At 41.8% G+C, this 27,623-nt stretch overlaps 1 protein-coding gene across 2 annotated transcripts in view; it reads left to right on the top strand.

Moving 5' to 3' along the window:
• PCYT1B (phosphate cytidylyltransferase 1B, choline) overlaps positions 1–24,673 on the top strand; it is a 122,742-nt gene extending 98,069 nt beyond the window's left edge. The window contains exons 6-8 of one of the 2 annotated variants that reach the window (XM_082247181.1): positions 274–416; positions 15,543–15,731; positions 23,327–24,673. In XM_082247181.1, coding sequence (XP_082103307.1) covers positions 274–416; positions 15,543–15,731; positions 23,327–23,545 — 551 coding nt within the window. In that variant the 3' untranslated portion in view covers positions 23,546–24,673. Of the gene's footprint in view, positions 1–273; positions 417–15,542; positions 15,732–23,323 lie in introns of both variants that reach the window. The other variant, XM_082247180.1, reaches the window with a different exon arrangement.
• The last annotated feature ends 2,950 nt before the right edge of the window (positions 24,674–27,623 follow it).

Raw genomic sequence — 27,623 nt, 5'->3', positions numbered from 1 at the left:
TGAGTTTAGGATTGGGCGATGGGCTCGTGGTGATTTTTTTTTTTTTTTAGTGTTACTGCACCAAATATGCAGTTACACTTTAAAGCTTAATAACTTTTTTGTGTTTTTTCCTTCTATTCACCTTTAACATAAATAGAGCACACATTTTATAAAATCATTGTCATGCCAGTAAAGCTAATGTGTTCTTCAGGCGGTAGTTTGCCTTGTTTTGTTAAGACATGCTATGTCATAGAAAAAGCTGTGATACTGGCTATCTTTTCTTCTTTGTGACAGGCATGTTTGTACCAACACAGAGGACAGAAGGTATTTCAACGTCGGACATAATCACTAGAATCGTCCGTGATTATGATGTTTATGCCAGACGCAACCTCCAGAGAGGATATACTGCAAAAGAGCTAAATGTTAGTTTCATAAATGTAAGTATAAAAACAGCTGGCAATGTGGGTTATATCAGTAGCGTTTTTCCCTAGCCTTAAACACTGTCTTTATGACAGATCTCCCATTTCATTGGCCAGAATTATACAATAGGGACGGCAGACTATTGAATACAATATCAAATATAAATCCTCATTGTCATTTGAAATCATAAATTGCTACAACAGTTTGATGGATTATAGGGAGATTAGTACTATAATCCCCTCTTAAGACTGAATGAGTTCCATGTTTAATACCAATATTCATTTCTTATTCCCTGTAATAATGTTTCTGTGTTAAAAATCCTTTAGTTAGTGCTGGATTTAAAGTGGAATTCCAGCCAAACAGCTGAACACACAGTTCAAATGTTCTACCTGCCAAATTAATTCTCTACAGCCACACAATCCTGCAACACTGCAAAGCCAACAGGACAACATTGTCTGTCATTTCCTTTTCAGCTTTGCAGCTTTTGTGTCAAAAGCCTGTTTACTGGAATATGAAAATAATATTATCACATTTATGAGATACACCCTATGCTCTCTACCTCTTGCCATATGTTCAAACGCATCCCCTTCAGTTTACAATAGAACATAATTGGCTTACAGTTAATAACCTTATGTGTAGATAACCTAAAGATACCTAACAGATGGTTAAATAGCATTATTTTAAAACTCATTAAGTAGTAGTCACACTGGACTTGCTTTGTAACGTTCCACAGCTTCTCCAAGCCACTTCTTTAGTCCCAATGAATGTCAGGAAGGTACTCCAGCATTTTTATCTAAACCTCAATCCAATCATAATGGAATGTGTAGATGTTGATTGACCAAGAACAGGATGGGAGGCGTAAAGTTGTTGAACTACGCTGTTCTAGTTACATAATCCCCATCCTTGGTGTCAGGAAGCCTGAATAGGTATAAATTCCCCGAATTACCGCCAAATCTCCAGGGTAGATATGTTAAAACGGTATCATACCGTATGTGGAATAGAGATTTTGAAGGCCTTCACTTCTGTTCAAATAAAGAACAACAACATTTCAGGAGTGCTTTGAAAGTTTGTGTCTGGGCTTTTGTTAAAATGTCCAGGTCATGTGAAAAAATGAGAACATGAATGGGAAGAAGCACAACGCAGATTATAGTCATCCCATTTGTAGCTGGAGTGTTGGCAAAAAATTCCGCGTGGCTAAGGTTGTCACATCTCTTATATATAAAACACACGCTCCCAATACAAAAAAATGGGACTTTTAATGCACTATAAAGAATTTAAACATAAATAAACACAAGTACACATAAGATACTGTTTAAAATCCAATGGCTGACATTTGTTACTCAGATACAATGCTCTAGCAGTCATGTAGCCATTAGAGAATGTTCAGTTATCCACATAACTGTCACCTAAACGTGTCAAATTTGGACTGAAGGTCACATGTGGAAACCAAAGCATTTCAATAATTATCTTAGATGGTAGTCTTTCTGTAGCTGTTTAGCTTTACACACAGATAACTGTAGATCAGGGGTGGCAAACTAAATTTAATCGAGGGCCGAATCAGCAATACGATTACCCTCAAAAGGGCCGGTTGTATCTGTAGGACTAGATGTTCAGAGCATCCCATACCCTTACATAATACGTCAGGAGCCTCCCCACCATCAGATGTTGAGTCCCCCACCCTCCCTTACATTACTGTGCACCACTCTGACCTTGTGCTGCTGCTGGGAAGAAGCTGGAGGCATTGCTGGAAAGCAGAAAGCACAGGGTCTGGAGAAGGGCTGGAGCTCTCCTGCAGCTGCAGGAGAGGTGCGAAGGCCATATGAAATGGCCCGGAGGGCCGGATTCAGCCCACGGGCCTTGTGTTTGACACATGTGCTGTAGATAATAAACACATTTTGTACTATATAAATTATCCATAATGCTTACATTGCACAGTGTATTATCTTGCATAAACATTATCAGCCTGCCATTAAAGGCAGAAAGTCCAAGAGATTGCCACAACTCCAAGCAAGGAGGGCTGGAAGTGGACACACAGATCACCGAAAGTTCCTGTCAGTGCAATAGACTAAAAGGTATATAATAAGAGACCATTATTAAAGAAAACCATAAGTTTCAAAAAGCATTTGGCATCCATAAGTTCCAAAGTTTCTCACCACCTGGCATGCTGATGGTTCCCCTAATCACTCCATTACACCAATAGCAACAAATGCTTCAGACCACAAACTGCAGGTTTTAACTCCCAAAAAGGAAGAGCCATTACATGATTGGAAAAAAGCAATATTCATGAAATAACTTGGCTCCAAAACCACCCAAGGGCACCAAAAGAATGCAGCGAGGACAGAAGTAGAGCTCTTTCCATTACTTTGATGTGACCCCGTCTACTTCCAAAAAACAAAGAACAGGTCTGAGCCTGTAGACCATGCTACAGGAATGGTGGCCTTCCAGGTGGTTTGGTCTATAAGAGGTTCAGATTCACATCTCTTCAATCTTGTCAATAAAGTTCACTGGAAATAGCAGCCACCAAGAACCTCCACTGCACCCACTTAACAGCTTGGCTGCCCTCTCCAATTCAGAGAAAACCAGTACTAAAAAACAAACATAAAAAGGAGGCACATCAGCCTAATGCATTACCGTAGGACTATTTAATAAAATTATATAAAAAAGTTATTTTACATGCACTTAACTGTATTTTCTTTGTGAGTATATTGCTATATATTTTTATTATATTATTAAGGATTCCTAAGGTAATGCACTAGGCTGGTGCTCCCCCATCTACTTCCAGCTTGCAGCAGGGTCACATCCGGAGCATTGTGGCACATTAGTGATGTCACCTAAATCCTGGAGAGGCACCGCAAACACACTGTATTCCGCACACACTGTAAGGGATCAGCAGTGTGGAAATCGCTAGGCCTTATCAAGGGAAGGAAAGGAAGATTTTAAACAATTTATCTTATGTGTATTTGTAATACATATTCAATTTTTTTATTTATGTTTGAATTCTTTGTGGTGTCTTAAAATTTCCATGTGTTTTTGTATTAGGGGAGTGTTAGAACACAGTATTAACTAACATTATATTGCTGTGTTCTTCAGGGCCAGCAATACACTGAAGTGTGTACATACAAAAGGCCCAACACCCAAACACGAGCAAAGTAACTTTGAATATACAGAGCAGTGTAGTAAGAAAACACAAAGACTAGGGGGGAGGGGGATGGGGGTGACAAAATAACCTCTTAGTAATTGAATGGCCCAGCACAGGATGGGAGAATTCCACAGTCTTCCTATATCTTAATGAAAAGGGACGCTTTTTTGAAACCAGTGAGGTTCACATTTTATACAGAATTGAAAGGGACTATCTACGTCAAATTGGGGCAGCCATCCTGGAACAGGGCTTTAAACACCATCTGCCTTCTACATATAATGCTATGTTAACATTTCTGTCAAGAAATTTGTCAAGAAATTCATGCAACAAGCAATGTAAATCAAAGCATTAACACCTATGCAAACTTTGTGACACCAAGGATGGGATTATGTAACTAGACCATGGTGGTTCCACAACTTTCACAGGACCTATCCTGTTCTTGGACAATCAACATCTACACAATCCATGGTGATCTGACTAAAGTTTCTGTGCTACCTATGTGAACGTAAATACTGTGTGGATTTAAAGTAAATGTAGATCTAATACAACTTTCACAACTCCCATCCTGTTTTTGGACAACAATCCATGGTGACGTGAATAAGGTGTCTGTGCTGCCTGTGTGAATATAAATACTGGGGTACCTTCTGACATCTAATAAGACTGAAGTGGCTTGGACAAGTTCATCTTTTAAAATTACAAGACAAGTTCAGTTGACTGTGACTACTTGTTAGTAGCTATACAATGACTTGGATTAGAGGTATACATCTTGAAATCGGTCTATGTTTTGGTATACTTGGATGGATATTAGGGGTAATAAACTAATTATATTAGCTAACAGCATTGGTTACAGTTTTTTGGAGGAGGTTCCAATGTAATGTTACCTTTTTAATTTCTCTTCTTTATAAACATAGGTAAGCAATACAAGTCAAACTATTGTCTAGAAATAAACTGATTTCTATAAAGAGTGAAAGTCATAAGATTACACCTGCTATTCATATGTGTTCAAAAGGTATATAAAAAGAACTGTGATGTGTGGAAATAAACTGTGCCATCTAAGTACCTAAGAATACAATTACTGACTGCTAAGACTTCTGATAAACTAGCGGGAAGGTGGGTGTACTCTTTAGCAAAATACAATTACAGAACACATTTAACACAAAATGTAAAATACCACATATTTTTAAACTTTACTTACTGAAGCTCTATTAAATAGGTTAATTGTGTGAAAAAATTGGAACCCAGGTAGCATGCTGTAATTAATGTGGAGCACCAGGTAAAAATGTTGGGGTTTTGGGTAGATTTTGGGAAATTCTCTGTCATATATCATATTGCTGACTTGCAGGGCAGCCATACGAAATTTTGGGGCCCCTTACACAGCCTGGGACCCCCCTTCCCCCCTGGCCCTGACCAACAACAATCCCCAGGGCCTGCTTACTGGCTGCCCCACCAAATCCACCCACTGGCTAGGGGTGTACACAACATTTGCAGTTTGGGGGCCTGTTTTTACTACCCCCCACCCCCAACCGCACCCCCTTTAACTGCAGTGGCCAGGGTGTACACAAGCGGCAGCAGGAATTATACACCCAACCACACTCAACAGGTGTACCGCCTGCCAAGCCTGACCCATTCAAGTTAATAGGGCCACTCTGCAAATGCTCTGCAACTGTGTGCAATGCATGCAGTTGCAGTATGCTAGTGTAGGATCAAAGGGGTTTTAAGCAAGTGGTGAGGAGGTGATAAAACTCCTCCTCACCACCTATTTTCATATTGTACAGTACATCACTGGCGATGTACTGTACAAGGTTGCAAAGCGCTTGCAGAGCGGCCCCATTAACTTGGCAGGTGCTACACCTGCTATACAGGGTGTAGAATTCCTGCTGTGGCATGTGTACACCCCTTGCTTCTGTAGTTAAAGGGGGTGCACTTGGGGGTGGTAAAAACAGGGCTCAACTATGGGATTTTTTTTCCCGCACCCAAACTGCAAATGTAAGCAAGTCCTTACTTTTCTGAGCCCCTATCATAGTTGCTTATTAGGGAACCCCTGGGATGAGGGCATAGAGGAACACAGTGGTTTGAGGGCAGAGATGGAAGCTGTGGGTTGAGGGAAAAGAGGGATGCTGCGGGATGGGGACAGAGAGGGACACCCTGGGATGCGGACAGAGAGGGACGCCGTGGGGTGAGAACAGAGAGGGGCACCATGGAAGGAGGAAAGAAATGGGCGCCGTAGAAGAAAGACCGAGAGGGGCACCGTGGGAGAAAGACAGACAGAGAGGGTCCCCTGGAATAAGGACAGCGAGGGACACTGTGGGAGGAGGAAAGAGAGGGACACCGTGAGAGGGTTGACAAAAGGGTCCCCTGGGATAAGGACAGAGCGGGAACCTTCTTGCATGTCCCATGCCCATTGCTTCTCTGTGGTAGGCAGCATTTCTTTGATTTGGGGGAGAGGGGGGGGATAAGAGGATATGTGCTTGGGGTGCTTTGGGAGTGGAGAGGACTCTAGCACAAGTCCTCTCCCCTCCCAAAACATCCCCTAGCGCATATCCTTTAACCCCCCCATCACTCCACCATGTGTGCATCCTTGTTACCTTCCCCCCTTCCCCGTTACTGTGTCCCCCTCCACTGTATCCTCCATAAGCAATACACAGACCTCAGATCATCAGCGCAGCTCTTGCAGTCCTCCTCCTGTCTGTGTACATGAGAACATTGAAGCAGAGGAGGGGAAGGAGGATCCTCAGTGAGCTCTGTGTGGTGTGCAGCTGTCAGTGTAGGGAGATGCTGGTGTTGGCTGCAGAAGGGCGATCGCCTCATGTGGGACCACGGGTGGCAGGTGTCCCGGGTACCCACGCAAGCACGTCCCTGTCAGGCCAGTACCTGGAGCTCAGTGCCAGGACTTTTTTTGGCACTGGGCTCTGGAAATCAACCCGAGTGCACTAATAGTAGGTGCAGCCCGGGATGCCTAGGCCTCATACATTTGTATGGGTTGTTACCCCCCCCCCCCCCAAGGCAGCCCTGGCTGTCTGTGTTCCCATGTGGAAGATTTTGCAGTTCTTCCTGTACCAAAGGTACAACAGGAAGTGAAAGGATGCCTCTTTAAAGTGAGGGGTAATCCCACCTGGGACCACTGTTACCACTAGCAGATTTCTCAGCTACTTTTGCTTCATCTTACAGTTTATTTCTAAACTGCCACTGAACTAGTACTAAACAAGCCCCAGGGACTGCAGAAGTCTTCTCTTTTTATAGCTTTCAATCTTCATTTTTTATTTATTTTATTTTAGCTGTCTGTGCCTGGGATCTGTGTGAGGCAGAGGTACCCTCTGACTCAGTGCCGTATCATCCATGTGTTCAGTGCACACGGGCCCCCAAGGCCAGGGGGGCCCACTGTGCCCTGTCACACTCTGCTTACATGAAGTGTATATGGGGTGGCTGTATTTTCCGATGCCCAGTCCGGCCCTTGCCGCTGCCCACAGCTACTGAGGTGCCTGGCTGGTGGCAGAGGGATCTGCAGCCTTGTGTGCAGGTCCAGGGTCCGGGAGGTGGAACCTGTCTTATGACATGGGGAAACCCCCGCCCACTGCCCCAGCATGCCGCCCAGACTCCAGAGAGGGGCCTCCAGGAGGACACTATTGTAAGGGGAGAGTGGGGAGGGGCGCAGTGTATGGCAGCCAGGGAGAGAGTATATGGGGGTGGAAGGCTGCTGTCTCCTCATGCTGTGTTTGGAGACTGGTGGCAGCCTGCTCTGCTGGGACTTGTAGTGCCCTCTGTGGGGGACTGAGATATGGCAGCCTCCTATGCTGGGACTTGTAGTGCACTAGACTGTAGGGGGACTGAAGAATCCTCAGTCCCCCACAGAGGGCACTACCAGTCCCAGTATAGTGGGCTGCCATTCTTCAGTCCCCTGTAGTCTAGGGCACTACAAGTCACAACATAGCATGCTGCTCTAACATAAAATGAGAAGGAGCTGACGGGGGAGGGGGGGGGGGCGTAAGGAGGACGGATTTGAGATGGGAGAGGGTTTTTGCTGATAGTAAGGATTTATGCTGGGAGGGGGAGATGGGAGGGGTTTTGTGCAGAGAGGGGGTTTACGCTGGGAGGGGGAGATGGGGAGGATTTTTGGTAAGAGGGAGAATTTTATGCTGGGAGGAGTAGATGGGGGAGAATTTGTGCTGAGATGGTGGATTTGTGCTGGGAGGCTGAGATGGGGGAGGATTTGTGCTGAGTGGTTGGATTTGTACTGGAAGGGTTTATGAGGGTGAGGATTTTTTTCTAGAAGGGGGGATTTTTGCTGTTAGGGGGGAGATGGAGGGGGGTCTGTGCTGAGAGGAGGGATTTTTGCTGAGAGGGGAGATTGGGGGTAAGAGAATTTGTGAATGGAGGGGTTTTGGGGGGATATATGTTGTAAGGGGGATATGGGGGTGAGGAGTTTGCCCTGGGCACTGGATGACCTTGTCCCAGCATTGGCGCACTCTATAAATTGCAAGGTCAGAGCTGTGAAGAGAGAAAGCTGGGTGTCGATGTGAGAACTGGATTGGAAGCTGCTCCAGCCTGTACTGACTTGATGGCAACTGTGGCAGCTGGGAATGGCAGACTCGTGAGTACCTGGTGGCCCTGCTGAGTGGAGTTGCACACACACACGTGTTTCTTTGGTAAGAGAGCCCCCCCCCCCCCCAGCTAGCCCAGGTGTATAGAGTGGCAGTGGGAGTACCTGGGTCTTGGCCCTGCTGAGTGAAGTGGTGCACATGTTTCTTTGGCAAGAGACACCCCCCCAGCCCACGTGTATAGAATGGCAGTGGAAGAACCTGGGTCCTGGTCCTGCTGATTGGAGTAACTCAGCAGCGCCAGGACCCAGGTACTTCCACTGCCACTCTATACACCTGGGCTGAGGGAGGGGATGCCAGGACCCATGTACTCCCTATTTAACATTAACACATTCTGAACTATGTAAGTAATCTCAGACTCTAACCACACCCCTTTAAGCCACCCCCGCTTTTTTGCTGCGGCACGACTCAGCTTTTCCTTTGACACTGCTCACTTTGGATTTTGCACACAGGCCCACTGATTTCATGATACCCCCCTGCTCTGACTGCTCCACTACAAAGAGTAAATCAGAACCTTGATGTCACATGGATCCTGCCCTACTTCTGCAGATCCTGGCACCCATATTGCTAGTATAAGTGAGTGAGCAGCTGGGGGAAATACTATAGCTAGAGATTACATTCGTTTTTAGTAGAATACATACAGTGCCTTGCGAAAGTATTCAGCCCCCTTGAACTTTGCGACCTTTTACCACATTTCAGGCTTCAAACATAAAGATATAAAACTGTAATTTTTTGTGAAGAATCAACAACAAGTGGGACAAAATCATGAAGTGGAACGAAATTTATTGGATATTTCAAACTTTTTTAACAAATAAAAAACTGAAAAATTTGGCGTGCAAAATTATTCAGCCCCCTTAAGTTAATACTTTGTAGCGCCACCTTTTGCTGCGATTACAGCTGTAAGTCGCTTTGGGTATGTCTCTATCAGTTTTGCACATCGAGAGACTGAAATTTTTCCCCATTCCTCCTTGCAAAACAGCTTGAGCTCAGTGAGGTTGGATGGAGAGCGTTTGTGAACAGCAGTTTTCAGTTCTTTCCACAGATTCTCGATTGGATTCAGGTCTGGACTTTGACTTGGCCATTCTAACACCTGGATATGTTTATTTGTGAACCATTCCATTGTAGATTTTGCTTTATGTTTTGGATCATTGTCTTGTTGGAAGACAAATCTCCGTCCCAGTCTCAGGTCTTTTGCAGACTCCATCAGGTTTTCTTCCAGAATGGTCCTGTATTTGGCTCCATCCATCTTCCCATCAATTTTCACCATCTTCCCTGTCCCTGCTGAAGAAAAGCAGGCCTAAACCATGATGCTGCCACCGCCATGTTTGACAGTGGGGATGGTGTGTTGAGGGTGATGAGCTGTGTTGCTTTTACGCCAAACATAATGTTTTGCATTGTTGCCAAAAAGTTTGATTTTGGTTTCATCTGACCAGAGCACCTTCTTCCACATGTTTGGTGTATCTCCCAGGTGGCTTGTGGCAAACTTATTTTTATGGATATCTTTAAGAAATGGCTTTCTTCTTGCCACTCTTCCATAAAGGCCAGATTTGTGCAGTATACGACTGATTGTTGTCCTATGGACAGAGTCTCCCACCTCAGCTGTAGATCTCTGCAGTTCATCCAGAGTGATCATGGGCCTCTTGGCTGCATCTCTGATCAGTCTTCTCCTTGTATGAGCTGAAAGTTTAGAGGGACGGCAGATTTGCAGTGGTCTGATACTCCTTCCATTTCAATATTATTGCTTGCACAGTGCTCCTTGAGATGTTTAAAGCTTGGGAAATCTTTTTGTATCCAAATCCAGCTTTAAACTTCTCCACAACAGTATCTCGGACCTGCCTCATGTGTTCCTTTTTCTTCATGATGCTCTCTGAGCTTTGAACGGACCTCTGAGACTATCACAGTGCAGGTGCATTTATACGGAGACTTGATTACACACAGGTGGATTCTATTTATCATCATTAGTCATTTAGGTCAACATTGGATCATTCAGAGATCCTCACTGAACTTCTGGAGAGAGTTTGCTGCACTGAAAGTAAAGGGGCTGAATAATTTTGCATGCCCAATTTTTCCGTTTTTTATTTTTTAACAAAGTTTGAAATATCCAGTAAATTTCATTCCACTTCACGATTGTGTTCCACTTGTTGTTGATTCTTCACAAAAAATTACAGTTTTATATCTTTATGTTTGAAGCCTGAAATGTGGCGAAAGGTCGCAAAGTTCAAGGGGGCCGAATACTTTCGCAAGGCACTGTATACTGCTGCTCCCAGGGAATTCAGCTACCTCACAAAATTCTTGCCGACCCAAGCCCTGCATGGCAGGTTGCTCTAAATCCAAAAAGAAGCCCTCATGTGATACTTACTGATGCTTGTTGCTTGATGTACAATAAACCATCTGTTCCTGGCATGCAAATTCGTGAACCGTTTTCCTTTATTTCACTGGGCGACAGTTTAGGTGCACTTAAAATCCCTAATAATTATTCAAGAAGTAGCATATTAGTTGCATAGAAACTGCTCGAAGTTAGACCTTTTGACCCTGTGCCTGGATGCTGTGAGAATTATTCAAGAAGCACCTAGACTGAATGTATGAATACACTACTACGGTATGTATGAATAGAATACCAACACAGAGCCTAGCAGCCTTATTACTTTATCTAATTACTGAACCATTGCATATCCAGGCAATGTTTTTTAGGTGACCAATTCTTTTAAAGAGCATGTCAAGAAGGACTACTATTGTTTCTGTAACATATTGCAATGAGATCTAGGAGTGGAGCTGATTTACTATAGGCAAACAGACCTAATGTAAGTGAATGTGGTGAAGCTCTGCTGATTTCCATCATCTTATAGCGTGTAAGCAAAAATGCTGTGCTTTTTTTTTTTTGCACCTGATAAATGTATTTTTTACAAACTGAAGCTTCACTTCATTCACTCAGCTCAACCTCACTGTATATAATCATTTTATGTATGCTTACACACAGTATGAGATCATTTTAACCCCTTGGCGCCGGTGCCTTCCAGCCCTTTAAGTGGTTTAAGATGCCGGGGCGGGGTTTATGATCATGTGACCACCGCGATTGGCTGTCACATGATCAGAAAGCAGCAATCGGGACCTTTCGTTGGCTGACTGTTTCGGGAGCCCACAGGGCGCACGCTCTGGGCACATCTGTTTTTGCAATATTACACGCAAATATGTGGCCACCCATCACCAAGGCCCAGCTGCCGAGAGGCCACATGTTTGCATGCTGTCCACACCAAGAGGTTAACTACTTAAGGACCATGCCTATTTCTGACACTTGTTGTTTACCAGTTAAAATCAGTATTTTTTGCTAGAAAATTACTTAGAACCCCCAAACATTATATATATATATATTTTTTAGCAAAGACTCTAGAGAATAAAATGGCGATCATTGCAATATTTTTGTCACGCAGTATTTGCACAGCGGTCTTTCAAAAAATAAAATTTCACTGAATTAAAAAAAAACGAAACAGTAAAGTTAGCCTAATTTTTCTGTAAATTGTGAAAGATGAATTCACGCTGAGTAAATAGATACCTAGCATGTTACGGTTTAAAATTGCGCACACTCATGGTTTGGCGACAAACTACGTTACTTAAAAATTTAGGCGATGCTTTCAAATTTTTAACGGTTACCAGTTTAGAGTTACAGAGGAGGTCTTTTTCTTGAATTATTGCTCTCTTCCTGACAATTGGAACGATACCTCGCATGTGTGATTTGAACACCGTTTTCATTTGCGGGCGCAACTTACGTATGCGATTTCTTTCTTGAGTGACCTCATGGGGACAAGGGTGCTTTAAAATGTATTTTTTTTCCTATTTCTTTTTTATTTTTTTTATTTTTAACACGGTTTTAAAAAAAAAAATCTGATCACTTTTATTGCTGTCACAAAGAATGTAAACATCCCTTGTGACAGTAAAAGGCAGTGACAAGTACTCTTTATGGAGGGATTTGGGGTCTAAAAGACCCCAGACCCCTCCACTCCACTTTAAAACATTCAAAACACAGAAATCTAAATTTTTTTAATACTGACAGTTTTTTTAAATCAGCGCCATTGGTAGCTGGGTAAACCGGAAAGGGTTGTTGTGACATTGCTTCTGGGTTACATGATCAGAGACCCGATCAAAGCCGAATCCGGCTTTGTTCGGGACTCCAACCAGCTAGTGGATGTTCCGGCTGGTTGCTCGAGCCTCCCGGTGGGACGGGAGACCCAGGCATAGCCTTGTAAGGCGGCGGGGGTCATCCTCTCCCGCTCGCTGGGATAACAGCCGAGCGGCTGCTGAGCTGCATCAGCTGTTATCTTCTGAAAGCTGACCGCGGGATCTAAAAATTGGTACTGGGTTGATGCCTGCAGCTGCAGGCATCATCCTGGTACAACCATTTCTGCAAGCCGATGTACAGGTAAGTCGGTTTGCAGGAAGTTGTTAAAGCAAGCAAACATCAGGAATATGTATCCATGTTAAGTGCAAGACACTAAAGCTGATCATACACAGTTCAAATTTCCTCTGGATACCGACGAACTTAGTGGGTGCTCTGTTGGCACCTTCCCGCCTGACCTCCTTAAAGTGGAACTTCAATCTCTCAGTCAATATTGACTATTTTTAATCCTTATGCTACTAGCATTAATAAATAGATACAAAAGGTATATTATATTTACTTGTTTTTTTTTAATTTTTTTTTTACATTTCTTCAGTTACTTCCTGGTTTCCATGCCTAGGCAAATGATGTCATACATCCCAAAAAAATTAGACAGAACAGCGGCTGCATCCAAACAGGATTGAATCAAGCTGTTTGGGTATTCTGACAGCCACGACTGTCTGAATACAATGACCCAGCAGAGAAATGTGTTCATACACAGGCTGAACACAAAAAATCTAATACATCCTGCTTTGAACTGTGTTGCCATTCTAGATGTAAGTCACTTCTGTACATAGGAGGGTATGTCCTCTTCGTTTTGCATTCTCCATGCAAGAGTTTGAACTCTTAAATAGTTTATAAAAAATTTATAAAAATATAACAGTGTGTGGCCAGCTTAAGTGATGTACATCATTGCAGGTATTTATTACTTCTGACACAGATTACAGTACATCCCCTGACAATGCCTTTGTTTTTCAGAAGGCCAGCAGCATCTTTGTTTAGGCATCCTCCAAGATGAACATCTACTCCTGCACTAAGATGCTTAGCCCATAGGTACATTATATAAACATTAGTGCCTGCAGAGTAGACTTTATACTCTTGGTCACTCACACAGATCAGCCCCCTGATGCAGCCTCTCCCTGGGCTAAAATGTACAGTCTAGGTAAGTGATAACTGCAGGAGACAGATATTAAAAATCCTTTTCTTGCCTTCCCTCCCGTTGTCCGAAATTTCGTTAACTGGGGATTAAGATACGGAGGGATCTCTCCTCCTACCTGGCAGATAATTTGTACCCTATACTTCACCAACTTACACTTCGCTGCCAGGCTTGGAAGACGCTCCCGCTCTCCCCCCTGGGTAGGATTAATCTTATAAAAATGACCTTTCTCCCGAAGTTCCTTTACATTTTCAGGAACACCCCGGTTCCCATTCCCCTGTCCTTCTTCCGTAAATTGGATACGATATTGTCCGCGTTCATTTGGTTGGGCTCTGTCCCACATATTGCAAAATTTACCCTTCAGCTGCCACCCTCGCAAGGCGGTCTGGCTCTGCCTTCATTCCGCCAATACTACTGGGCGGCGGTCTTGGTGACTGTGAGATGGTGGTTTGCCCAACTTCGTTCCAATCCTGCGGTTAACCTTGAGGCGGCTATATTGGGATCCTATGCGGCGCTCAGCAACTTGGTGTTTAGAGGGCCTAAGGCACACCCTATTGCGACTACCCCGATGCGCACCACAGTCGCGGTCTGGAAACAGGTGTCGGAGGTGGTCTCGGACCGTGGAGCCGTTTCTCCCCATACTCCTCTTTGGGGCAACCCTCGTCTGCCCCACTTCAATTCCGTTCCCGATAAAGCCCTTTGGGCCGGGTATGGAATCAAGAATCTGGGCCATATCGTGCAAGAGGGTGGCCTGCGCTCTTTTGATGAGCTTAAATCCGACTTTGCTTTGCCCCCCCTCTATGCTGTTTCGCTACCTTCAGCTCAGACATGCATTCTCCACGCAGTTTCCCACTCCGCCCCAGGTGACTACCCACACAGTAGAACGTTTTCTTATTTCCAAGAATGCTGATAGGTTGCTTTCCTCACTTTACCTTAGGATCTCGACTCAAAACCCTGTAGCTTTGACTCGACTCTGTAACGCATGGCAGGAGGATATCCCCTCCCTGACGGCAGATGACTGGGAAGACGGCCTGCAGACCTATATCCCCCGGGTTATCTCGGTCAGGGACCATTATACTCCACTCCGCTTCCTGCACAGGGTTTACTACACTGCAAAGGCTGGCCCGGATATATCCCGCTAGGTCTGATCGCTGTCCCAAGTGCCAGACAGCTTTGGGCTCCTTCATGCACGTGGTTTGGTCGTGCCCTCTGGTCCAGGATTTCTGGAGGGTGGTTGCGGGTGAGCTGTCCACTATGACGACCTTGGATGTCCCCCTGGACCCTAAGGTTCTCCTCTTGGGCATTGATGACGACCTCCCTGCCGGTAAACATACTATGCTCCTGATCTTTTATGCTGCCTTTTATGCCAGGAAGACCATACTTGCCCAGTGGAAGACAGCTGATCCGCCTACTGTCTCCCAGTGGAAGAAGATGGTAGATGCGGCCCTCCCTCTTTATAAACTAACCTACATGGCTAAAAAGTGCCCTAAGAAGTTTGACAAGATATGGGAGCCCTGGCTGGCTCGCTAAGCCCCCCTTGTTGGGGGTGGTTTTTCTGCCCTTCGGCCCCCCCATGCCTGTCTTTGTCTGGCCCCCTCCCCTTCCGCTCTAATCATTTGCCCTTTGATAGCTATGCACTGTGTACCTTAAGATTCTGAGTGGTGCCCCCCCCCCTCGCTTCTCAGCACTGACTCTTCTTGGATTGCGATAATTGTTGTATTGGAGTCCTATTACTCGTTTGAGATTGTCTTCATCATGTTACCCTGATTTCCATTTGCCTTGATGACCCCACGTTTTTTTTTTTTTTTTGTTTTTTTTGCTTTCTTTGTTTTTGTTTTTTGTTTTTGTTTTTCTTGTTTTGGACTTCCCTTGTATTGTATGTCCTTTGTTTTGCTTATAAATAAAAACTTTTCTGTTAAAAAAAAAAAAAAAATCCTTTCTTATTGCCTGCAGCACACTGATGTCCTATTTCTCCTAGATTGCACCTCTGAAGCCTAGGCACAATCACAAGCCTGAAACCTAATTAATGTTTTTAATGGTAAAAGATGCTATTAAAATTGCAAAATGTATGATGGGCGCTTTTTCACATTTGCATCATCGTAGGAAAAAAAATACAGGTTTCAAAACCAAGTGGACAAAATGAAAGAAAAGGTGAAAACAGTGGAAGAAAGATCAAAAGAATTTGTCTACAAGGTGGAAGAAAAGAGCCATGATCTAATCCAAAAGTGGGAAGAAAAATCTAGAGAGTTTATCGGGAATTTTTTGGAGTTATTTGGTCCTGATGGCGCCTGGGTACGTTTTATTCCTTGTATTGCCCTTAAATTTGTATTTTTCATTATTGCCTTAAATACTTTCAAAATCAGGAGTCAGCAACCTAATGCACATATGCCACAGTTGGCACGCAAAGCCATTGTCGATGGCACCTAAAAGATCAGTGGTCACATGTCTACAAAATTATTTGATATTTCTCATTAAAATATAACTGTAGTAAAGTTTGTTAAACATTATTAAGTCTGTAGTATAGTGACCAGAAAAATTCCTATATTTTAAAAAAGGTAGCTTTTGCATCAATCTCTGCATTTGCATTTGGATCCACATATAGTATGTGCAAACAGATTTTTTTTTTTTTTTACACCTGAAGACAGTGTTAAGTCCACCTTGAAGCCGACCTTCAACAGAGTGTAGAAGTGTGTGTGATCAGCTAAAAAGAACATCCTGCAAATCAGACATATCAAAACTAAGCCGTAAAAGACAGGGACGACATTGAATCTGAAAATCCAGTCTACTGTTCAGTATATATTAACTGTAAATATGCAGGAACATACATCTAGGAGTTTGCTTTGGGAAAGATTCATAGATAATGTGCCCGTGCTGTGGAATTATAGCAGTTTAGCATTCAAACAGTTTGAATTTCAATTGTGAAGTACATGCCAAATATATAACAAAGTGATGCCATCAATTTTCTAGACCTAAAGATAAGTACAGTGAAGATAGAAAAATTAGAAACTATCATGTATTAAAACCAACATCTATTGCATTGGACAAGCAATCTCCCTAGATCCATAGAGCCTAATAGACATGTGTGGTTCAATTAATTCCAAATACATTTTTGGACAAATTTTTCGTTATTCTGAGATTTGGAAGTTTACCAAATGCTCCGAATAACTACACAAAATTCGTCCAAATTTCCTAAATTTGAATTGAAATTCCAATTTAAATTTTATATTGAATTCCAGTCGAGATCAAACTGTAAACATATTTCTGAAATCAAAGACTGTGTGTGTTATTAGAGTACCATTTTGAAATAATGCTGTTTTTGTTAAGCCAAAGGTGATTTAAAGAGTCATTGTAATCATTCGATGAAGATTTTTCTTTTGTTTGTTCACTTTGCCACATTCAAATACAAAAAAAAATCTAAAGTTTTTTCCATTCGACCAATTCAAAATGTATCGATTCAAACGTTTTGAATAGAAAAAAATGGTAAGTTCGAAGAAAATTCGAAAAAGACATAAATTTAATTCTGAATACGAATTCCAAATATAAATCCCAAATACAAACTGAACGAATCAACCAAATTTAACAAAACAAACTAACTAGATTAACTAAACTAATTTTTTCATCATGCACATGTCTAGAGCCTATCCTTTTAGATGATAAAGATCTTAGGGAGGTTTTACCACATGTTCCACCAGTGACCTACCGTAGGGCCAGTAATTTGGGAGATTTGCTGGTGTACAGCCATTTAAAAAAAAAAACCTAAACAGCTGCAAACATGGTTACCAGAAAAACCAAAAGGTTCCTTCCACTGTGGCCATTGCAAATCATGCCCATACGTGCCTATTGTGGACTGATTTATGTAGCCAGCTGTTCATGCCCACTATGTGAACACACTGCAAAATATATTCCCATGGGCAATAATTTTAAAAGGCTAAAAATAGAAACATAGAAAAAGACAGGGTTGTCCATTAAGTCTGCCTCTTTTTTTTTTTCTCTGTAACTCCATTGTCTGAGTATAGATCTATGTTTGTCCCAAGCATGTTTGAAGCCATTTACTGTTAACTGTCTCACTCCCCTGCTGGTAGTTTATTCCAAGCTTCAACCACCCTATCAGTAAAATACTTTCTAAGATTTGTTTTGAACTTTTCTCCTGTTAGTTTAAGGTCATATCCCTGTGTTCTTGATTTTTTTTATATTGAAAAAACTGCCCTCCCTGAACCTTTTTCACTTCCTTGATGTATTTAAAGGTTTCAATCATGTCTCCCTTTTCCCTTCTTTCCTCCAGACTTTACATTTAAAGTTCCTGAAGTCGCTCTCGATATGTTTTATCCTCCAAACCTTTCACCATTTTTGTTACCGGTCTCTGGACTTGTTCTATTTTATCAATATCTTTCTGTAAGTGAGGTCTAAATAAAACCTATGTGGCTCGCGGCCAAAGTTAAAAAAAGCTATACAGTGGGGATCGAAAGTTTGGGCACCCCAAGTAAAAATTTGTATTAATGTGCATAAAGAAGCCAGGGAAAGATGGAAAAATCTCCAAAAGGCATCAAATTACAGATAAGACATTCTTATAATATGTCAACAAAAGTTAGATTTTATTTCCATCATTGACACTTTCAAAATTACAGAAAACAAAAAAATAGGGTCTGCAAAAGTTTGGGCACCCAGCAGAATTTATAGCATGCACTGCCCCCTTTGCAAAGCTGAGACCTGCCAGTGTCATGGATTGTTCTCAATCATCGTCTGGGAAGACCAGGTGATGTCAATCTCAAAGGTTTTAAATGCCCAGACTCATCTGACCTTGCCCCAACCATCAGCACCATGGGATCTTCTAAGCAGTTGTCTAGAAAACTGAAACTGAAAATAGTTGACGCTCACAAAGCTGGAGAAGGCTATAAGAAGATAGCAAAGCGTTTTCAGATGTCAATATCCTCTTTTCGGAATGTAATTAAGAAATGGCACTCATCGGGAACAGTGGAAGTTAAAGCAAGATCTGGAAGACAGAACAGCTCGCAGGATTGTGAGAAAAACAATTCAAAACCCACGTTTCACTGCACAATCCCTCCAGAAAGATCTGGCAGGCACTGGAGTTGTGGTACACTATTCCACTTTATGGAGATACTTGTACAAATATGGTCTTCATGGAAGAGTCATCAGAAGAAAACCTCTTCTACGTCCTCACCACAAAAACCAGTGTTTGAACTTTGCAAATGAACATATAGACAAGCCTGATTCATTTTGAAAACAAGTTCTGTGGACCGATGAGGTTAAAATTTAACTTTTTGGCCAGAATGAGCAAAGGTACGTTTGGAGAAGAAGGGGCACAGAATTTAATGAAAAGAACCTCTGTCCAATTGTTAAGCATGGGGGTGGATCAATCATGCTTTGGGGTTGTATTGCAGCCAGTGGCACAGGGAACATCTGACGAGTAGAAGAAAAAATGGATTCATTAAAATTTCAGCAAATTTTGGATGGTAACTTGATGCCATCTGTGAAAAAGCTGAAGTTAAAGAGAGGATGGCTTCTACAAATGGATAATGGTCCTAAACACACCTCGAAATCCACGGGGGATTACATCAAGAGGCGTAAACTGAAGGTTTTGCCATGGCCTTCACAATCTCCTGACCTCAACATAATTGAAAATCTATGGATAGACCTTAAAAGAGCAACGCGTGACAGACAGCCCAGAAATCTCAAAGAACTGGAAGACTTTTGTAAGGAAGAATGGGCAAAAATACCTCAAACAAGAATTGAAAGACTCTTGGCTGGCTACAAAAAGCGTTTACAAGCTGTGATACTTGCCAAATGGGGCAGTACAAGATATTAACTCTGCAGGGTGCCCAAACTTTTGCAGACGCCATTTTTTTGTTTCCTGTTATTTTGAAAGTGTAAATGATGGAAATAAAATCTAACACTTGTTGACATATTATAAGAATGTCTAATCTGTAATGTGATGCATTTTGGAGATTTGACCATCTTTCCTTGGCTTCTTTATGCACATTAATACAAATTTTTACCTGGGGTGCCCAAACTTTCGATCCCCACTGTAAATAGTAAGAAAACAGCTTTTAAAAATATAAAAATAAAGGAACACTATTCTCATTTAAACATTACAAAGAATATAACAGAATATGTAAAATGGAAATCATGGCCACAAAAATTCAAAATAAACAACAGATTGCAAAAGAGTACTTTTCAAGCTAAGCAAATTTTCAGCAAGTACAGAAAATACTTGATGATCTTGCCAGAAATGCCTTGTTATTTACTGTTAGCTTAAAAAAAACATTAGATAACAAGAAGACAAGGTTTATTGTGTGAGTTCGTAGGCCCATGTAGCAACTATGTAATAGAGATGAGAACAAAGGCAGACGTGATTGATGTCCAAACTGTGTGGCAACTATGGCTGCCTTACAATTGAAAAATTAGTGTAGATAGAAAGTATGTTATTTGCAGGATTACTGGCTGAAAATAGGGAAAAGCCTGGAAATAGAAATTATTTATTTATTTTGATTCACCCTTTTAATTTTGCTTGTTTGCTGTTATAACCTAAAGACATACTGGAAAAAACAGGAAGAAATTATGTGGCAAATTATTTGCATTGGCACCCCAAACGCTGTGCGATTTACCCGCGATTTCCGCCTGCCAAATCGCGATAACATTGCGCAAACAGAATCGCGGGACACATGACGCACAAAAAAAGCTCTTGCACCTTTTTTTGGGCGTCATGCGTCCCGTGATTCTGTTTGCACAATGTTACCGCGATTCGGCAGGTTGAAATCGCGGCAACATCGCACAGCGTTTGGGGTGCCATTGAAAATCACGGGCATCGCACAGGCGTCCCGCGATTTGCAATGATTTCCGGATTGCGGGCAGAATCACGGTGAATCTGCCCGCGATCAGCTATGCCCAAATGTGAACGTAGCCTTAAGTACTCTACAAAAACACATCAGGGTTGACATACTAGAACTGGAAAGTTCAAAATCAGGTGCTGCTCTGCATAAAAACCAATCAGCTTCCAGTTTTTTTTGTCAAAGCTTAACTGAACAAACTGAAGTTAGAAAACTGATTGGCTACCATGCACAGCTGCACCAGATTTTGTACTCTCCAGTTTCAATAAATCAACCCCATCATATCTATGCCCATTAAACTGTTCAGTCATGTGACCACGGCCAAACAAGCCACCAGTTACTCCCCATATTCATTTGGTCTGCTTGATCCATTTTCTGGGTTTTTGCTGTTTCTTTAATATCCAGTGTCACTGAATTTGGCCCTCTTACATATGACATCCCTTTGGTTATTCAATTTCCTATGAGAATGTGCTCTTTTTCATGGCTACAACTTAATTTAATGGTGAATCCCTTTTATGAGTTTTAACTATTGTTTTTTATGCAAATACAACTTATTTATAAATTAAACGGTGTTTATTAACCCATTATGTATACCACATAACATGTATTATAAAATAGGGATTCTTCTGACAGATATTCTTTGCAATGCTGATGGTGGTGATTGAGTTCAGAGTTGCTTAGATTTCACAGAACATATTCATTTTTCAGTAAAAAGTATATATTGCTATAAAATAAATTACGCTCTCAAACACTATTTAATATGTGCTAATAGGCATATTGTCCATCAACACCAATGTGCTTAAAAATGGTGACGTATTTGTGAGAATTCCAACTCCTCTAAAGAACCGTGAGCTGTGATGAGTAATCTTCCACCACTGATAAATGAAATACCTACTCACCAGAAGTAAAATTGTTATATGCATATCCAACCAATGAGGTCTCCCTCATTGGTTTACATTAATTTTTTATACTTTCTTCACTGGGAAGGGCTTCTGATATGCAAATTTTTATTATTATTATATAGGATTTATATTGCGCCGACCGTTTGCGCAGCGCTTTACTAACTGAGGGTAGACCGTAACACTGTGGAACAAATAAGTACAGTTGTTAGGTGGTTGCCAGATAAGTGTCTCTGAAGAGATGTGTTTTCAGGGATTTTCTGAAAGTGGGCAAAGTAGGAGATAGTTGGACAGATTGGTATAGAGCATTCCAGAGGATGGGAGAGGCTAGGGAGAAGTCCTGGAGGTGAGCATGGGAAGAGGTGACAAGGGAGCTAGCGAGCAGGAGGTCCTGGGAGGAATGAAGAGAATGAGTTGGTTGGTATTTTTGAGACCAGGTTAGTGATGTAGCTAGGTGCCAAGTTATAGATGGATTTGTAAGTTATTTTTAGTAACTTGGTTAGTAAGTAGGTTGAGTGGCAGCCAATGGAGGGATTGGCAAAGAGGGGTAGCAGACACAGAGCGGTTTGTAAGGTGGAAGCGTGGTAGCAGCGTTCATGATGGACTGAAGAGGGGATAGCCTTTTTAAAAGTAAGCCAATGAGAAGGGAGTTGCAGTCATCGAGACAAGAGATGACCAGGGAGTGGATTAGAAGCTTTGTGGTGTCATTGGTTAGGAAGGGGCATATCTTGGAGATATTGCAGAGGTTGAGGCGCAAGCTTTGGACAGTGACTGGATGTGTGGCTGAAAGGATAATTCAGAGTCCAGGATTACACCTTGGCATTGGGGGACGGGTTGATTGTTGAGCCGTTGATTTTGACAGAGAAATTGGGGAAGAGGAACGTGGGGGAGGAAATATCATGAGCTCGGTTTTGGATAGGTTGAGTTTGAGGAAGTGATGTGACATCCAGGCTGATATGTCTGTTAGTAAGTTGGTGATGTGTGAGGAGACTGATGGAGTGAGCAGAGGGGTGGAGAGATAGATTTGGGTGTCTTCAGCTTAGAAATGATATTGAAAGCCATGGGAGGTAATCAGCTGACCCAGGGAGGAGGTGTAGATTGAGAAAAGAAGCGGTTCAAGAACAGAACCTTTGGGTACCCTGACAGAGAAAGGAAGAGGAGAGGAGGTACTAGAGTTGTAAGTATCACTGAAGGTGTGTTGGGATAGGTAGGATGAGAACCAGTGAAGAGTACAGTCATGGAGACCAAGGGAGTGGAGTTTTTTTTGAGGAGGGGGTGGCTTTGTAAATTATGGTTAGTAACTTGAATTTAATTCCTAGGTTGAGTGGCAGACAATGGAGGGATTGGCAAAGAGGGGTAGCAGACACAGAGCGGTTTGTAAGGTGGATGAGCCTGGCAGCAGTGTTCATGATGGCAAATAAATGTATTTCTTAAGCAAAGCAGCTAGAATACTTAATGTGTGTATTTGGTGCCTGCTGTATGACTGTAGGTTTTCCGAAATTACATAGGGGTTATGTTATGGGTCCAGATTAAATGTAAACGAGTCCTAGCAAGGTTCATGGACTAGATTCAAAGCCATTAGACCATAAAATAGGAGGGAGGGTAAGATGTATAATTAAAATTAAGTTTGATATTGTTCTGTTTGAAAAACAAAAATGTTATACAATCATAGATTTTGTTATTCATAGGACTTGTCCATTCCATTGAGTCAGCCTTTCCAGGTAAATTACCATGTATGCCAGGGCATTTGGGTTGTCAAACATAGAGGAAACCTCTTATTTTAAGACTTTTTGCAGCCTGAATACAAATTCAGTTTCAAATTTTTTTATAAACTGTAAATTACATTAAATATTCATTTTTTCAAAGGAGGTGTTGTGAATACCTTCGTGTACTTCAAAAAGCTTGGTAACCTGGTATGAAAAAAGCATCTTGCGTGTTTTTGTGCAAGGGTAATAGAGGCAATATTAATAATCCTATGAAATGCTCAGCAGAAGCTTTTGGTCAACAAACACAAACTGTTTATTGACCAATCAACTGTTTAGAAGAGATTAAGACCATTATTAAAAGGGCACAGTCTGGGCTGTTTTTCAAACGAATATGCCCAGAATGCATTTTATTAACAGTGTTTATTTTCTTCCAGAAGCAGATGTTTCAGGAGCGGAGTGGGCGGATGCTGCAAGCACTATCTCCGAGACAAAGTCCTACCAGTAGCCCCACTCGAGAACGTTCACCCTCTCGTTCCCCATCACCACCTTTACCATGGATGCTGAATAAACCCTCTCCTCCATTATCCCCCAAAGGTGCTGCATCCGCCTCTATCTCTATAAGCAGCATGAGTGAGGGAGATGAAGATGAAAAGTAACTTGTACCAGAAGTTTTAATTCTGAAGAAAATAAATAACTTTTTGACAAAGAACAGCTCTGATTTGTTTAGCTGGCCTCTCGCAAAGAAAATATTAAAGTATGAAGAGTTGAACTTTGGAAGCATTTGGGATATGAAACATCAAACAATTCTCAGGCACCTAGGTAAAGAGAGATTGAAGGAAGGTTAGGAAAGGTCTTGGACCTGGGTATGTATGATGCAAAATCACTTTTACAAGCATGAGACAAAGTATATTAACAAATGCTAGTAACTACAAAGCCAAAGTTGTTTCCAAATGAACCTGCTAAATTGGAGAAAAAACTGCAAACTCTGAAAGTGAAATATATAGAAGGCGTATATTATAAAGTGTATTATGGGCATGCAGTTCCTGGTATACTTGAACTTTGTGTATTGGCCAAAACCATGCACAGCAAACCTGGAATAGAATTAGAAAAAATAGCATTTATGTATACAAAGCACTACTGGGTACTGCTCTTATTATAATGCAGAAATAGCTTCTTCTTTTTGTGTTTAGGATCCAGATGTTCATAGATTATTAATTTTAATAACTTCTTATAAAATTGCACTGATTGTATAAATCCCCATTACATGGGTGCTAGGGGCTTAACACAGATCTAACTTCGTATCTGTTGATGTAGATGTCACGCCACTTACTTTTTGCAATACATGACTTACCCCAAATTACCTTGGATTTTTCTTATTACCTAGCTGTCATGATTTGATGGTGTAATTGTGTATAAATCTCTGAACCTATGTTCATTAGGAGAGCATTGAATCAAATTCGTAGACCATGTGACAAATGGCAAATAAAGTGGTTATCCAGGAATATCATATTTCTCATGTCTAGATCACATTGTTCTATAATAGAATTTTAAAAGGGAAGCTCACAGTTCATTGTGGCAAAAAGAGGATGTTGTTCATCTAGTTTGTGTTATTTCTTTGCGGGCATGGCTTATTCTCATAGATTATACTAAATATTGTCAGGTAAAGTCGAAAGGTTTGTAAAGTCACTATCAATGTTTGTACGTCAACGCATGACATTTACACTATAAAATACTATTCATGACACTTCTTTTTCTGTGTACACACATAAACTCCATTGATAGAAGTAATGTTGATCTACCTAAATCAGGTTAACCCCCCCACCTCCCAAGTATTGTACTTGACTGTCACCTATCCAGCGGGAGATCACTTCCTAGATCGTCTGGCAGCATGTCAAAAATCTTCCTGTGTTCTCCAAACTCCTTCATTTCTATCAACTTCCAAGTACTAGCTAGTAAATAGGAATTATTGGAGTTGCAGAGTGCAAGCATGGGCCCCCACCTTTGACAAGTGACTGTGCAAAATTAGCAGCAATATCTCACTGGATCAGAAACCGGTGAGTAGAATTTTCTCCTCCGATGTTTACTTTAAATTTCATAGGACTATATATTCCATAGTACCTTGTTGCCTGCAAGAAATAATTCCTGCCTCCTCCTCCTGAAACTCTCCCTCTTAGCACCTCTGTAGTTCAGAAGGCAGGTTCTATGAAATCTGTGACACTGCAGTGTCTACATGACCTTTATAGAAAAGTACCTCTTCGATGCCCCTGTGTTATCCTCTGGTTGATTCAATCTCCTGCTAGCAGGTGCCGGTCTGTTAATGTAAGCACTAGGAGCTCAGTGAAATGTCCACAAGAAAATATTGCTGAACACTCTATGTACCACAGTTAAAGGAACTGACATATGGCTTCAACGCTGTCTTCACCCATAGGAAAACATCTAGGAGTGCTGAAGCCATTTGGGAACTTCACATAGACAGTGTGTGGTCCAACACCATTTCCTTATGGCCACTGCAGTACCTACTCACAGGGTATAAAGAATAAGTGCCAGAATTCAAGGAAGTAAATGTGTGAGGGTTCTTCACAAAGTAAGTTTACAAACTTTAAGATCATTCAGATTAATCAGAATAGGGTAAAAAATAATTGATATACAATGTGAAAAATAAATATATGATTTTACATTTTGACCATAGGTACTGTGTAATTTAATTTTTTTTTTCTTAAATAAGAATAAAGTTTATTAACAACTTTTAACAGTACAATAAACAATGCGCATTCCAAAGTCTTACAATATACAATACGTTTACAGAATACAAAGTAGAATAACAGTCTTGTACATAGCCAAAGCAGGTTTATAAAACAAATTGAACCTGAGACGTCATTCTATCTCACAGTATATGCATCCCTAGAAATGGTTTAGGAAGACATTCTCATCATAGCTCTTCCCCAGTACTTTAAATTAAACTCACTCCCAGAATGAAGACACACTGAGTTTTTGAGTTCCCACTTTAAGTCAATAGCCTATCAAGAATTAGGTCCAATGGAGGCAAGCCAGGGCTAGCTAGCCAGCATCCCCGGATCTTATGGAACCGGATGGGGTTGCCTCTATTCTGATATATCAAGCGCTCGTATCTCAAAGTTGATCCCATGTTGGTTAACCACATCTCTAAAGTTGGAGAGGTTTGAGAGATCCCATGGTGCAGATTTTGAGCTTGGAACAGTGCTCTGGACACAGCATCCCTGACATATATGTATAACCTCATCAAGTATACCCAATAAGCACAGGTACACTTTAAATTTTAACATCAGGTACTCAAGTTTTACTGGTGTTCATAATAATTTATTGCAGAATAATTGAATATTATATATAAACATTTATATATTGTGAAATGTGGGTTGGCTAGCTTAGTCCATGCCAGTCCGAACTGTGTTTTAAGGACCTGTTAGCCCACTTTAACTAAAAAAGATAAATGTAAAGTTAACATACTGCCCACACAGTGGTTTCGGTTGCACGCAGCATAAACTGGTAACAAAAATATCTAGCCATCTGGCTCTCTAGGCTCACTCAGCCTTGGCTACAGCACCTTGCTGCATGGGTCCACTCCTGGCCTCTAGGTAGAAGTATTCCTGACACACCAGGCTCTTTCAGTCTTCTGAGACTCAGATTCCTTCTGTCCCCTAGATTTTCTCCTAGTTGCCTTCGCTCTCCTAGTTTCCCAGACTCTCTCGGCTGTCCCAACTCTCAGTCCCGTGGGCATGGGATCTCTTCAACATGGAGTACTGTCTCTCTACTGAAAGAAGCATATCTTCTTCTATGCAGGTTTTTATCTCTCTGTCTAATATGATATCTCTTCAACCAAGATGACTCCTGGGCAGAGACTTGGGGGACCTTGCTCAAGACCCCACCAGACTGAAGAAGCTAGGCCAGCCTGTAATGTTGCTGACATGCAATGAATTCTGTTTTAGGCACTCCCCATGCCAAGTAGTGCAACAATTGTAGTTAGCCACAGGGTGTTTACCAGTCCAGGGTTTTGGTCTGCCAGAAGCAGAGTTCTGTTACTGAAGCCCCCCATGGGGGTATGCCTATCATGGAGGGCAAAGTCGGTATGGGGTAAAGTACCCTGCTGATCCTATCTACAGAATTTTAGCTGTGAATTCAGGGTAATAACCCACGAAACAATGATGTCACTGTTGCTAGAAGCTTCCCAGAAATGATGGTGCTCTTTTGAACATACTATGCCAAGCTTTATAACTTAGTACCTCCAGGCCCATCCTAGTCGGCAGTCTGCACTTATGATAAAAACAGACCTACAGGAATCCAAAATGCCATCCTTACCCACTGAGGTGGTTTAGAAGCTAGACAAATCTATTATGACAGTCAAATTTTCACAAGCAATCAAAGGCATGAAACCAGGGAAATCAACAGGCCTGGATTGGTATACTCTTTCTTACTATAGGATCTTCCAAGATGTCCTGGCAGGCAAATTTGTAATTTTATTCCATCAGGCAAAGCCAATCATAAGAGCCCTCATAACTGTTATACTTAAAGAGGGGAAAGCCCCACAGCTCTGCTCCAGCTACTGCCCCATATCTCTCCTAAATTTAGATCTTAAGATCTTTACCAAAATCTTGATCCCTAGACTGATCTCCCACATTCTGAGTCTCGAGACCAGTCTGGATTTGTCTCGGAACAAGAGGCTAGGGACAACACCCAGAGAGTCCCTAATGCAATTTTAAT

The sequence above is a fragment of the Pelophylax lessonae genome, assembly GCF_965119305.1.
Source record: "Pelophylax lessonae genome assembly, chromosome: 2".
Lineage (NCBI taxonomy): Eukaryota > Metazoa > Chordata > Amphibia > Anura > Ranidae > Pelophylax > Pelophylax lessonae.
The sequence above is the reverse complement of the archived record's forward strand: the minus strand, read 5'-3'. Positions and strand labels throughout refer to the sequence as shown.